Below are 13,912 nucleotides of genomic sequence, written 5' to 3'. Positions count from 1 at the left end.
TAAATAACATATATAGCTTAACATTTTTGCTGACCAAAATAGTTTTATATTAGAAAAATGAGATTTAAAATGAGAAAAATAAGATAAAGAACAGGCAATTCCTGGCTAACTTTAAGAAAGGAAATTGACTTTGCTAGGAAATAGAAAAGGCCTCACTGCCCTGGAGCTATGGATCTTTGTGTTCCAGTACTCTTTCTGTGTCACAGCAAATGATCAATCCAGATCTCCTGATAGGTCATTAAAAGTTCTTTATTGGCATACTTCCCACTTTCATGCTCAGCTCTCCAGCACTTCTGTCCTACTTTCCCAGGGTCCCCTTGTGTGCTCTTTTTCTATAACTTCTTTTCCAAAAGAAAAGTTTCAAAGTCCCTAAGTCCCTCTGCCTCAAAGAAAGACTACATTTATGTGCTAACATTTCCCCCTCTCTAATAGAATTCAAACTGCATTAGGTAAAGGAGAATTTTATTTTTACCTCAATACCTCCATTTTATGCACAAATAATATATGCTACTAATTAGTTGTGTCAAAGCCAACAACAACCCAAATTACCTTAATTTTCATGATTATTTTTTTCATGGTAGCTTATTGCCTTATAGACTTGTATTTTTTAGAAATATTTGAATAGGTCAATGAAATTAAACAATGAGAGAAGGGACTCTCTAACTATTGGCTTCTAAATCCAGCCTTATAGATTCCTTTGGATAGAATTGGAATGTACTTTAAGATTCCTCCTTATATCTAGGTCTTAGCTAGGACTGCAGAGATTTTGCTCCCCAGGGAATCCCCAGGGAATCCTCCTCAGATATTCAAGACCTAACAGGTGGTAAGAACCCAGATTTCATGGATTAGTTCTAGGAAGTTATATGGTCCCAATGTTAGGATGGCCGTCACCTTGGTCACCTTGAATGAGGCTTCTTCTGTGCCCAGGCTCATTAGAAAAACTCAGATGAAGTAAGTGCTTAGAAACATTTTTCACCTGCTTGTTCATCACAAAACTATAAAAAAATTATGTGTTTGCCACTTTTGAGCTCCTTAGATTCATTTTCATTTGAGGGAATGATGTTTGATCCTACTTGATAAGGTACAGTATGCATAAGTACTAAGGATTTGAAAAGGGGACATTAATGCAGCACCTTTTGTGTGTTAGGCACTCTGCTAAGCCCTTTGCAAATATTGTTTCATTTGACTGTCATGACAACCCCAGGAAGTAGGTGCCATTATCATCTCTATTTTATAACTGAGGAAATTGAAGCATATAGAAATTAAGTGCCATAATTTAATTATGTGTGTGGGTTACATAATTAATAATTATTTGGAGTTCAATTTGAATTCAGATTTTCCTGGTTCCACACCCAAAACTACCATGAGAGTTCAGTTGTCCCCTTGTGAGGAAACTCCCTCTCCCATTGCTTTTGGCACCTCTTCTGAAACTCATCATCTCAAAAAGTTGCCTAGAGCATCAAGAGTTAATGATGTTCTCAGTGTCGCAGAACTAATATTTGTCAAAGGTTGAACTTGAAACCAGATCCTCCTGGCTCTGAGATCAACTCTTTGTCTACTGGACCATGTTTCCTTTATAGACATTAAGACATAAGAAAATACTCATCTGTGAGATATGATTTTAGCTTCTTATTTTCTCTCCATTAAAAAAAATAATTGCAACAGCATCTTATAGGAAAAGTTGAAGATTTGATGAATTTTTCCCTTTTCTTGCATTTTACATATTTCCATAGAAAAAAAAAGACTCAGAATAGAATGTGAATAATGTAGGCTATCTATAGGTCTATTTGTTGTCAGGATGCATATAGGTTTATATATGTGTGTGTAATATCCAGGCTAGCTCTCTGGAGGGCTTCAGGATCAGTCATAGTCAGGATCAGTTAAAGTCTTTAGGAGGAGAAGTGAAGGAGGCAGGCAAGCTGCCACATGGCTCATCAAAGATGGATCCTGGACTCTAGAGTCTGGAGCCTGAAGTCTTTCTTGCTGAGCATATTGCGGCAGAGAGACTCTGACTCTCTCCCTCAGCCTTCCAATCCTTCCCTACAATTACCTCACCACACCACATTCAGCAAGTGCCAATTAGGAGAGCTATCACATCACCATATCATCTAAGAATATGTTTATAGAACCATTATCTCATATTGAGTAATAGTCTTAAGTACTCTGCTGTCCTAGATTCAAGTATACCTTTTCAGAGTTCCATCCCTCTGCAATCATTCCAGCCTTCTACATATGTACATATATGTGTGTACATATGTATGCATGTACATGTGTATACAAAAAGAAAGATGAAGAGGAAGTCAGATTATTATAGAGGATTCTATCAAATTAGTTTTTAAAGCAATTTTTAGCTGCAGAACCTTTTTCTTTGCATCAGTTCTCCAAGTGTGATCTGTGGACTCCTAAACTATTTCAAGGAGATATGTGAAGTCAAAAAATTTTATGATAATCTCAATATATTTTAATTTCTAGTGCTGTTAATAATGATAAACATAACCTACATAAAAGCTCTTTGGGGAGAGGATCTCCAATATTTTTAAAGACTATTAAAGGGGCCCTAAGACTAAAAAGTTTGAGAACTACTGATATTAGCAAAGCTGGTAGTATCTACATTCCCTTTAGGAGACTAGATAGCATTTGGAATCTACTTTGAGATTTCTTTCTTAATTTTAAGCCCTCCTAGGGGCTATGGAGATGGTACTATCTTCATCCTGACCTCTTTCCCCTCTTTAGGAAACATAGTAGGAAGACCCTACTTTTGGCTCAGATCAAAGGCTTAGTTCTTACCCCATCATTGCTCTTCTTTGATAGATATTTGCCCAAAATGTTAGATCTAAAGTAGATTTTGAATTGCCTTTAATGCTTAGTAAAACTATTCTATACTTTTGAAAATTTATGACCAGTATCTAATAAGAAAAGATCCTTAATTTAGCAAGATGGTGCATTCTGTCTGTGACAATTTGAAATCCTTATTACATTTTAACATACAGAAAATATTCACTGGTGCCTACCATTAATTGATAACTGGCTTTGAAGCAAAGGTCAACAGCAATTCATATTATTTTCACAATTATAGAATTGAAAAGGACTTCAGTGGTCCTCTACTCCCTAATGCATACTACAAAAGAAATCCTTACTATAACATACTTGTCAAGTTTTCTTTTGACCTTTTCTTGAAGACTTTCAATAGCTCAATGGGAGCTATTTTTTACCCTTTTTTTATTCCCCAGACATAGGATAGTGCCTGGCATATATTGTTGCTCATTCATTCAGTTATGTCTTACTCTTTGAAACTCTATAGATCCATATCATAATAATACTTTTCATGGGGTTTTCTTGGCAAAGATACTATAGTGGATTTTCATTTTCTTCTCCAGTGGATTAAGACAAACAAATATAAAGTAATTTGCCCAAGATAATACAGTTAATGTCTCAGGATGGTTTTGAACTCAGGTCTTCCTAACTCTAAGTCCAGCATTATATCCACTGAGCTACTTAACTTTTGTGGAAAAAAATGAAAAGTACCAAAGACATAGTTTCTGGGTAATTAATAATAATATATTAGTTATGACTAGCAAATAATCAATAAATTTACTTACATGGTCCACTTGGAAACCAGAGACAAACCTTGGAAGTCCCTGAATGCTTAAATATTCTTGGAGAAAGGGTTGTTCCTGATGGGTAAAAATCAACTCTGATTGGCTAACAATTAATGAGAGAATGAACATTATCATGGAAGATGGATTCATTCTAATGAAGGACTAGGATTCTGACTATGATCATGTCTCTCTTGGACAAAAAAACTCATCTAAAGCCAGACCACTACTGCTTTTGGCAATCTGTACAAAAAGACCTATTCTCCATCCAGTCTATGAACAATGAACAATGGTGGGTAAGAATTCCACCTATTGAGATGGACTGAAGGGAGAATTCTTTGGGTGAGATCAGAAATGTCCTTGAAAGGCTGGGCTCTGAATCATGAAATAGAAAGGGAAAAGCCCTGCATTTCCCCCCCCCATATTAACAATTGATTATTAATAATAATTTCCCTTACTATCTGACATAGGTTGAGCTCTTAATAAATGTTTCATGACTGACTGACTCAGATATGGTACACAGATGTAAAACTTTTGTCAGGTCCTGTTTCTCAGGATCTGATTTATTACTCTATCTTCTTTACTGACTGCCTGTGGTGCAGGGGTTTTTAACTTGCAGCCCAAGAATTTAAAAAAAAACAACAACCCTATTCCAATATAATTGATTTCCTCTTAGTCTTATTTATTTTGTGATATATTTAAAAACATTCTGAGAAGAGGTCCATAAGCATCACTAGGTCATCATAAAGGTACAAAAAAGGTTGAAAAGTTGTTGATTGGATCAAATGAGATAAAATTTGTAAAATTAGCATAGTGCCTAACAATACAGTAAATATAAAATAAATGCTTATTCCTTACTCCCACCCCACTCTTTGACCCTAAATAAAATGGAACAGAAATAAATATTACTAATGCATTAGAGGTGTTTTTCATCAGCATTATTTTTCATCAGCATTCAAATTGGAAATTCAAACTCAAAAGCTATATATGGATCAACTCAGCTTAAAGGCTGTTATTCCAAGGGAATAATACTGCCTGATGAGTTTCATGTATGTATATATGGTTTGAAAACTGTTTCCCACATTAATTTTAGTTTTTGTTGCTTGCAGCTATTGACCTGTTGTACTGGCGTGATATTAAGCAGACGGGAATAGTGTTTGGAAGCTTCCTGCTACTGCTCTTCTCTCTGACCCAGTTCAGCGTTGTCAGCGTGGTGGCTTATCTGGCCCTTGCTGCACTCTCGGCCACCATTAGTTTCAGAATCTATAAGTCTGTCTTACAAGCTGTGCAGAAAACTGACGAAGGCCATCCATTCAAGTGAGTATTTGAAGTCAGGAAGGGTCTATCCCATTCTGGGCTCTCCAGTATGTTGCTTTGAACTTGGTTCAATCAAATATATTGATTTTGAGTCATTTATTCCTTCAAGTAACATGAGAAGCACATTTTCCGATAGACCCTATATTCCTGATGGTAAATCTTTATATTTCAAACTATTTCATAATGGGTACATACTTTGTTCCTATAACTATTTGTATATTTTGTCTAGAATATATTTTTCTAGAAGATATTATTAATATTGTATCTTATGTAGCATAGGAGAGGCAACATGACTCAGAGGATAGAAAGTCTTAATTTGCATTTAAGTCCTGTCTCTGATATATCCTGATTGTGTAATGAGGCAATGACTTGCCATTCAACATCTTAATTGCCTTCAGGTATGTCTATAAGATTTTAAATTGGGCAGTGAGTGTTGGTCTGCATAGTTATACTGAATTTCCTCACTGTAAATTCTCTATACTATGAAATAATCCCCCTGCAAAAATTATCTTGATACTACCAGAACCATCCTTTTTAGGACACAAGAATCAATGTTTGCACATCATTTCCTAGATTTTTCCCTGCTATGTACATGCATTACATTTTTATACAGGTAAAATATGAATTGCAAAGAACTTTACATATTTTGACACATTTGATTCTCACTATGAACTAGGAATTATTATTATTCCCATTTTATAGATGAGCCACAGAGAGATCAAGTTGACTTGTTCAAGAATCTCACAGTTAGGGAGTGTCTGAGGCAGCATTTTAACTCAGTTCTTCCTGACTCCAAGGCCTACATTCTATTGAGTCACCTAGAATTAATAGATTAGATTAAGTTAGAGTGAGGAGATAACCATGATGCAAAAGTCTTGTCACTAGGAAATTAGTGGATCTTTTAATTGGTTGATCTTTTGATACATTTGTACTGGGAAGAGTTGGGATCATCCTTTCAAGAGCTGAATTTGATGATGTGTACAGATGAAAAATATTTAACAGATTCTGACAGAGAAACAATAAAAAATAAGAAAACTTTAAAAACAATTAAAATAATCCTTATTTTAGTTTTATATATTTTCCACCTAGAACCTTGAAGTAAAGTCGTTCACCTCAAAAAGGTATTGGAACTCAGTGCTAATTAATTAGGTATTGGCAACTGGGATTTGTAGGCATTTAGAGACTGAGACAAGGACTTGACCAATGACCTCATTGGTATAGGGAATTTTCATATGAGGATACTGTTAGAAAAGTGACAGTAAGATGGTACAATGGATAGAATTCTGAGGTTAGAATTAGGAAAATTAGAGTTCAAATCTAGTATTAGATATTTCCTAGTTGTGTGATTCTTGACAAATCACTTAACTCTGCCTTATCTGTCAAATGAAATGAAGAAAAAATGGCAAATTACTCTAGTATTTTAGCCCAAAAAAAACCCCAAAAGACTTCATAAAGAGTTGGACACAACTGAAATGAACTATTTTTTAATCTGTCTGATGGAATTTTATTTTTTCTTGTTTTTTTTTTGTTTTGTTTTGTTTTGGTTTTTTGTTTGTTTTGTTTTTGGTTTTTTGGTTTTTTTGCAGGGCATACCTAGAGCTCGAGATCTCTCTTTCCCAGGACCAGATTCAGAAGTACACAGACTACCTGCAGTTATATGTGAATAGTGCAGCTAAAGAACTGAGAAGGCTCTTTCTGGTCCAGGATCTGGTAGACTCCCTAAAGGTATATGGACTTAAGTAGTTTATTATACATCCATTGTTTTTCCCTGGGATCAAAAACTGTAGGAACTTTTTAAAAAATGAGCCTTAATAAGATAATATTTTTACTTCGTTTTTATCTCTTATATTGGGGATACATTAGGATTATTGGTCTTAACCTGAAGCCCAGGGACCCTTAAAAATTCAGGGCATCAGTATATGTAGATATATATGCATATTGCTCTATGTATGTTTATATATAGATATATGTGTCTCTGTGTGTGTGTGTGTGTGTGTGTGTGTGTGTGTGTGTGTACCTATTAAATATAGCTGTGCTTAACTATAGTCTGCTTAGGGAAGTGGTGGGAATGAAATGGGGAAAAAGAAAAAAGTAAAAAAAAAAATTCACAGTAGAAAACAAAAGAACAATCTCCAAGGAAGGAAAGAAAATATGGACACTTGTGAATATAATTTATTTTACTATTATGTATCCTTTTTTGAATTGGAATTAATTGTTACATTTTGAATCCTCCCTGGCATTCTGCTGGGCACATGACAATGTTCTGTTTTATTTTTCTTTTCTGTCTTTCTATTTTTTATTAAATTTTTTAAAATAGAAAAAAAAGAATTCAAGCATCCACTAATTTGACATTTTTATTTCAATGTTATTGATTTCCTTTGTAATTCTATGTATTTTACATATATAAACATGTATATTTATATGCAAAACATATAATATATTATATATATATATTAAAATTTTATAAATTTACATATATAAATTATGCCAAGGATATATAGTCTTCTTCATCAGATTTCCAAAGGAAATTATGTCATCAAAAAGGTGAAAAAATCCTGAATTAGCTGTTCTTTGGTATCTCTTTTAGTTTTGCTCTTATATATTTTTTTATATTAAAGCAAAAATATCACTTGCTCATGACTTCAAGACCTGTCTTCTCCTCTCCCACTTTTCCCTAATTCTTAAACCTTATAGCTCTCCTCTCCTTCAACTCCCACCACATACTCTGCATTTCAGTGACCTACTTGCTGTTCCTTGCACAAGACAGTCCATTTCCTCATTTCCATGCATTTTTGCTTCTGGTCCTGCCATGCCTAGAATTTTCTTCCTCCTCATCTCTACTATTAGCATCCCTGGATTCCTTCCAGTCCCCATTAAAATCCTACTTTCTATAAAAAGCCTTTCCTTTTTCCTCTTCTTCCTAATATCTCTCTTTTTCATTGATTAGCTCCAATTTATCTTGTATGTGTTTCAGTGGTCCATAGTCATTCACATGTTGTCTCCCTTCTTACTAATCCCTTTTCTCCCTTGATTATCTATAATTTATCTTTATGTATCTCACAGATATGTTTAGACCATGAACTCAATGAGAACACAGATTTTCCTTTACCTGTCTTTGTATCTTAGTACTTAACACAGTGCCTGTTTGTAGATTAAGTACTGCCAGACTTTTAAACTATTGAACTTTTGTATCAAATTTTATTTGAAAGCAATTCTCATTTGAATCTAAGGTAGCAGTAGAAACATCTTTTTCGGATTCAAGGATTGTGTGCTTTATGCATTAAAACGTTTCTTGCATTATCTGAGGTTTTTGTTTTTGTTTTCAACTAGCATATTCTTCTACTGTTTGACTCTTCTTACACTAATTTCAACTTTGAGGATGAACTATATAAAATGATCTAGCATAGCAAATAGAAGCTCCAGGTGTGACTCCAAAGCATCGGTCTTTATTTTTAGTTCTAAAATTGACTTAGCTATCTTTGGATAGAAGAAGCTCAGAGGTACAAGACATGCTATAAATGCTCAGGAAGGCCTGAATTTTGACCTTAAAACTTGCTAGCTGTGTGACTCTAAGCAAGTCACTTAACTTCTGACTGCCTCAGTTTCTCATTTATAAAATGAGGGTGAAAATAATAACACTTGCCTCCCAGGGTTGTTGTGAAAATAAAATGTCTCAAGTTTTCCAAATCTTTGAATATTAAGTATAAATGCTAGCTATTATTACATTTTTTCTTAATTTGGGGGATTATATTTAAAATAAGAATAAAATCAGTTAATCAATATTATTTAAGCATCTACTATATGATTGGTGCTGCTAGAGATATAGATAGGCTTCCCTGACCTTAAACAACTTTTAATAACTACAAAATTGTAAAATTATGAAATATAATAAAAACTTTGTTGCTATCCATAATAATATCTTAAGATGAATGTTAAATTGTATTCATATTAGAAAGATGTAGACCCCAGAGCATTATTTTACTTTTTTCTTAGAATTTCTATACAAGGAGATTCAGAAAATACAGAAAAAAGGAAGATTTGATTAGTTTTCATTCCTTTTATGATAAATTTATATAGTAATGCTTAGTATTTTTTAACTGATTTACTTTTAAATTTATATCAAACTCTTTCTTCCAACTTGTGGTGCAGAGGATAGAGTCCTAGACCTGGAGTTGGTAGGATCTGGATTGAGATCCTGCCCCTAATCTCTTTGAGCCTCAATTTCATCATCTTTAAAGTGGGATACTAATAATACCTACTTCCTTGAGTAGTTGTGAGGATCAAATAAGATAATGTATGGAAAGTTATTTGCAAACCTTAAAGTACTACATCAATGAGAACTGACTCTTGAAGACCTGACAATCCTTTTAAATTTCAGTTTGCAGTGCTAATGTGGCTACTGACATACGTTGGTGCTCTCTTCAATGGCCTGACACTGCTGATAATGGGTAAAGAAAATTCAGTATTATTACTTAATTTTTAAGTAGAATTTTAGTGGAATTGGATGCTGTCTTCAATGTTGCTCTTATCTTATTTTTATTTTGTATATTCTGAATGAAATAAAAATCATGGAGTCTCCCAACTATAAAGTAACTTTCTTGCCATGGAAGAACATTAAAAAAAAAGTATGATATATTACCCACTAAAAATGTAGTCTTATTCTCTTGCCTTATGTTTTCCATCAAATATTGCTCTTCCACTGGCTTATCTCACACTTTATACTGTGGCATCTATGGATTAAGATGAATTACTCACCTGGGAAGTTCAGACAGCATTTAACCTCACTCCAGTGAAAGTTGGATTATCCCTGTAGGGTCCTCCATGTCTTTTCTTTTTAATTTTGTAGCATACTTATATTTAGCATCTTTATTTTTGGTGTCCATAGAATGCTAAAAGGAACTATGCAGTGGCATCTTATAAATAGAAGAAGTGACATGTACATAGGCTTTTTATTATTCTCTAGTCTCAGAACATTAACTGTATTTTTTATTTCCCCTCTCTCTAGCTGTGGTATCAATGTTTACTCTCCCGGTAGTATATTTTAAGCACCAGGTAAATTCAATGGAGTGTTTGTAATTTGTGTTAAATTTCAGAGTTCTATCTTTTGGCATGCTCATAATTCCTTTTTCTTTGTAGGCACAGATTGACCAATATTTGGGACTTGTGAGGACTCATGTAAATACTGTCGTGGGAAAGTAAGTTCAATAATACCTTTCTTAAAAGGAATGTTTTGTTTTCTTTTAACATATTTGAGTGTGAAATATGATTATAATCTTATGAGTATGGGATTTGAAGTCAGAGGACCTGAGTTACCACTTACTACCTATGTGACCCTAGACAAGTCAATTTATAAAATAAAAGATTTGAACTAAATTTTGTCTAAGGTCTTGACCATGTAGAAATCCCATAATTACTTATATACTTATTCATTTCAACTATACAAATTGCATTCTTTGCTCCTAAATGAAAGCACAAGATCAGAATTTTGAAACAAGTTAAATTAGAAATAGAATGATTATATCATGGATTATAATAAATGTATTCGATATAGATGATAAAGCCATTCATAGAAGATATCTAATGTCCATTGATTGCATAGGACCTACATAAATGGAAAGAAAAGTTCACTGGAAGCCCCCCCTAAAATGAAATTAAATATTTTTTATTATTAGGTTTGAAAATTGGGGCAGCTAGGTAAAGTGGTGGACGTGGCATTGACATTAGAGTTCAAATCTGATCTCAGACACTTAACATTCACTAGCTATGTGACTCTGGGCAACTCATTTAACCTCAACTGCCTCAAAAAAAGATCCCAGGACAAATATGGTATGGTAGCACAAGCCTTCAATCTTTCTTGTTTAGAATATTGAGGCTCATGAATTGCTTAAGTTCAGGAGTTTGGAGCTTAAGTGAGCTAAAACTAATCATGTGTTTGCACTAAGTCGAGCATTAATATCTTAAGTTCCCAAGAGCAGCATGCAGGAAAGAGTCATCAGACTGCCAAGAGAGGACTGAACTTGTCCTGATCAAAAATGGAGTAGGTTAAAGTTTTCATGATGATCAGTAATGGGGTTGAACCTATGAGGGGAGAATGATAGGGAGAGAGAAGGAAGGAAGGAAGAGAGAAAGGAAAGGAGAGAGAAAGGAAGGGAGAGAGAAGAAATAAGGAATCACTAGCCATATGACTATTACTTGACAAGTCAATGAATCTCTCTAGATCTCAATTTATTCATTTGTAAAATAAAGTTCACTAAGTAGGTGTGTTAAGCTATTTCAATTTGTAAGAAATTTTAGACTAGAAGAAAATAGGTAATGAAAAGAGAGTTTGGAGATTACCCCGCATTTGACAGATAAGGTGACTGAAGAAGCTTAGAAAAATCAAACACCTTATCAAAAGTCTCTCAGGGAAATAGCAACACTGGCAGCTAAGTGGTACAGTGAAGAGATTGCTGATTTTAGAGTTAAGAAGTTCTGAGTTTGAATCTGGCCTCAGATACTTGCTGATTGATAGTAAGCAAGAAATGTAATCTTTGTCTGCCTCAGTTACTTCATCAGTAAAGCAGATAATAGCATCTATCTTCCAAGGTTGTTAAGAAGATAAAATAAAAAAGTGTAAAAGACGTTACAAACTTTAAAGTGTTATCCATTTATACTATTTATTAAAATAATATAATTATATATCACACAAACATAATTAATATATTATTCATATAATATAATTATTATTATCTGTTATTATCCAAAGTCTATAATTCAAAGTCCAGATTCTTTCTAATATATCATATTTATTGTTTATATTTTACTTTGATGATTTCTGGCCATTATAATGGCATTTGGCAAAGTTTCTCATGGTGTCATCACAAATAATACTTATGTGGGCTGGAAGATGACGCAACCTAAATGAACCTAAATGAACAATCATACTCAAGTATATTTCTTAACAAAATGAGGCCAATTTGGAGGAAATTCTCTAGTAATGTTCCACACTGCTGTGTTCTTAGATCTTTCCTTTTCAATATTTAGATGTTGAAGATATCTATATCAAATTTGTAGGTGAAAAAATAAAGTAATTTTTAAAAATCTATAGGTGATCTAAAACTGGTTAATTAATACTAGGTGACAAAATCTAGATTAAATTAAATTATCTTCTCCAAGTAATATATAACATTTAGAGTCAACAGAAAAAGAATTGGTCCTTCATTATAGCTATATAGGGAAAGAAGAAAGAATAGGAGTGATGATAATTGATGATGGAGAGGAAAAAGTCAGAGCTGTTTAACTCTGGTTCACTTTCTTCCACAAGGAGATCTACCTTCAGATTGGAAGGACAGAACAAAAACAAATTGCTAAGATTCAGCTTATAGATGGAATAAAAGGGAGAGGTTAAGAGACTATCTAGAAGTCCTTAATAAATTCAGATTACCAGACCCTGATGAAAATCATAACTGGTAGACATGATTTCTTTTCTAAACCACTGTGATTTTTGAAAGAACAAGGAGACTCCTAGAGGTGCTCTAGGACTAGAAAAGGGTGAATATCCTGAGTTTCAGAAAAAAAAAGAATAGAGTCTTACAATTGTGTAGCCTAAGAAGCTTGACTTCAAATTGTTGCAAAATTCTAGAATATAATCTTATTGGATGGTTAGTGAAAAACCTCTGAAGGGAAGTAGTGATCATAAAGATCTCCATATAAACAAACTAACCTTATCATTTTTTGGCTGCATGGTGATTCTGATAAATAAGAAGAATGCTATTAACGGAGTTTACTTACCTACATTTTAGTGAAGGATTTAACAAAATCTCTTATACTATATATGTAGACAGGATGAAAAGATATAAGGTATAGATGGGGAATGTCCAGAGAAAGTCAAGTAGGTCTCAAGATCATGAAAAATGAAGAGCAGTTAAGAGTACTAAGAATCTTTATCTCAGAAACAAGAAGGTTTTGGGGGGAAATGAACTTTCTTGAGATATTTAAAGGATTGTCATATGACAATCATAAGTAAAGTTAAGAGTAAACTTATTCTCCTTGATCCTAGAGCACTATGGGTAGAAGTCACAGATGGGCAGATTGAGGCTTAATTTCAGAAGCAAACTTCCTAATGATTAGAGCTATTCAAAATAGAATTGTCTGTTTTAAGAAATAGCGAATGCTCCAACATACAAAGTCTTCAAGCAAAAATGAAATTTACCCCTTGTTAGATATGTTGCTGAGATTATTGTCTAGGAATAGCTTGGATTAGGTACATTTTGAGATCCTTTTCAATGTTGAGATTCTTGGAGACTGGGATTTTGTGATTGAAAGACTGATTTATAAAAGAATGGGCTGAGAAAGACTACTTTAACCTAGTTCTTGGAGGAAGATAAAAAAAAAAAGACAACCAAAAAACTGGTTGGGGAGAGGGAAATCAGTTGATCATAAACTTAATATGAGCCTTGGCTGCCTTAAAACATAACATGAACATAGATTTTATCAAGAGAAATATAGGTTCTAGATCACAAGAGGTAATAATTCTGTACTCTCATGCACTAGTCAGATCACATTGGGAATATTTATTCTGTTCATTTCTCTGAATTACATTTTATAAAAGAATTTGATAAAGGGCAACAAAAACTAGAGGAGAGTGACCAAAATGGTAAGAAATCTGGAAAAAAAATCCTATGAGGAATTTATAAAGGGAATCCAGTTGGTCATTTTGGATTAATAATAAGCCAGAATTTAATTGATTCTTTAAAGATCATACAGCACTTTACCTATGTGATCTTCATACCAATGCTGTGAAGGAGGTATTCCTCTTATCCCCATTTTATAGATGAGATAACTCAAACTAACTGTTAAGTGGTTTGCACAAGGGTCACAAAACAGTAAGTGTCTGATGTCACATTTTAATTCAGGTCTTCTTGACTCCAGGCTCGTCATTCTATCCATCTGCTTTGGGAACAGGGAATAGGAGCATGGAGGTCATAGTAATTCTCTTTCAATATTTGTAGAGCTATCAT

At 33.7% G+C, this 13,912-nt stretch overlaps 1 protein-coding gene across 3 annotated transcripts in view; it reads left to right on the top strand.

The window, feature by feature from the left end:
• RTN1 (reticulon 1) overlaps positions 1–13,912 on the top strand; it is a 261,922-nt gene that overhangs the window by 245,294 nt on the left and 2,716 nt on the right. For all 3 annotated transcript variants that reach the window (XM_074290254.1, XM_074290256.1, XM_074290257.1), the window contains 5 exons: positions 4,706–4,913; positions 6,500–6,638; positions 9,292–9,361; positions 9,919–9,965; positions 10,050–10,108. In XM_074290254.1, coding sequence (XP_074146355.1) covers positions 4,706–4,913; positions 6,500–6,638; positions 9,292–9,361; positions 9,919–9,965; positions 10,050–10,108 — 523 coding nt within the window. The remainder of the gene's footprint in view (positions 1–4,705; positions 4,914–6,499; positions 6,639–9,291; positions 9,362–9,918; positions 9,966–10,049; positions 10,109–13,912) is intronic.

Source organism: Sminthopsis crassicaudata, chromosome 2 (genome assembly GCF_048593235.1).
Source record: "Sminthopsis crassicaudata isolate SCR6 chromosome 2, ASM4859323v1, whole genome shotgun sequence".
Lineage (NCBI taxonomy): Eukaryota > Metazoa > Chordata > Mammalia > Dasyuromorphia > Dasyuridae > Sminthopsis > Sminthopsis crassicaudata.
Note: the sequence above shows the minus strand (reverse complement) of the source record. Positions and strands in the feature narration are given on the sequence as shown.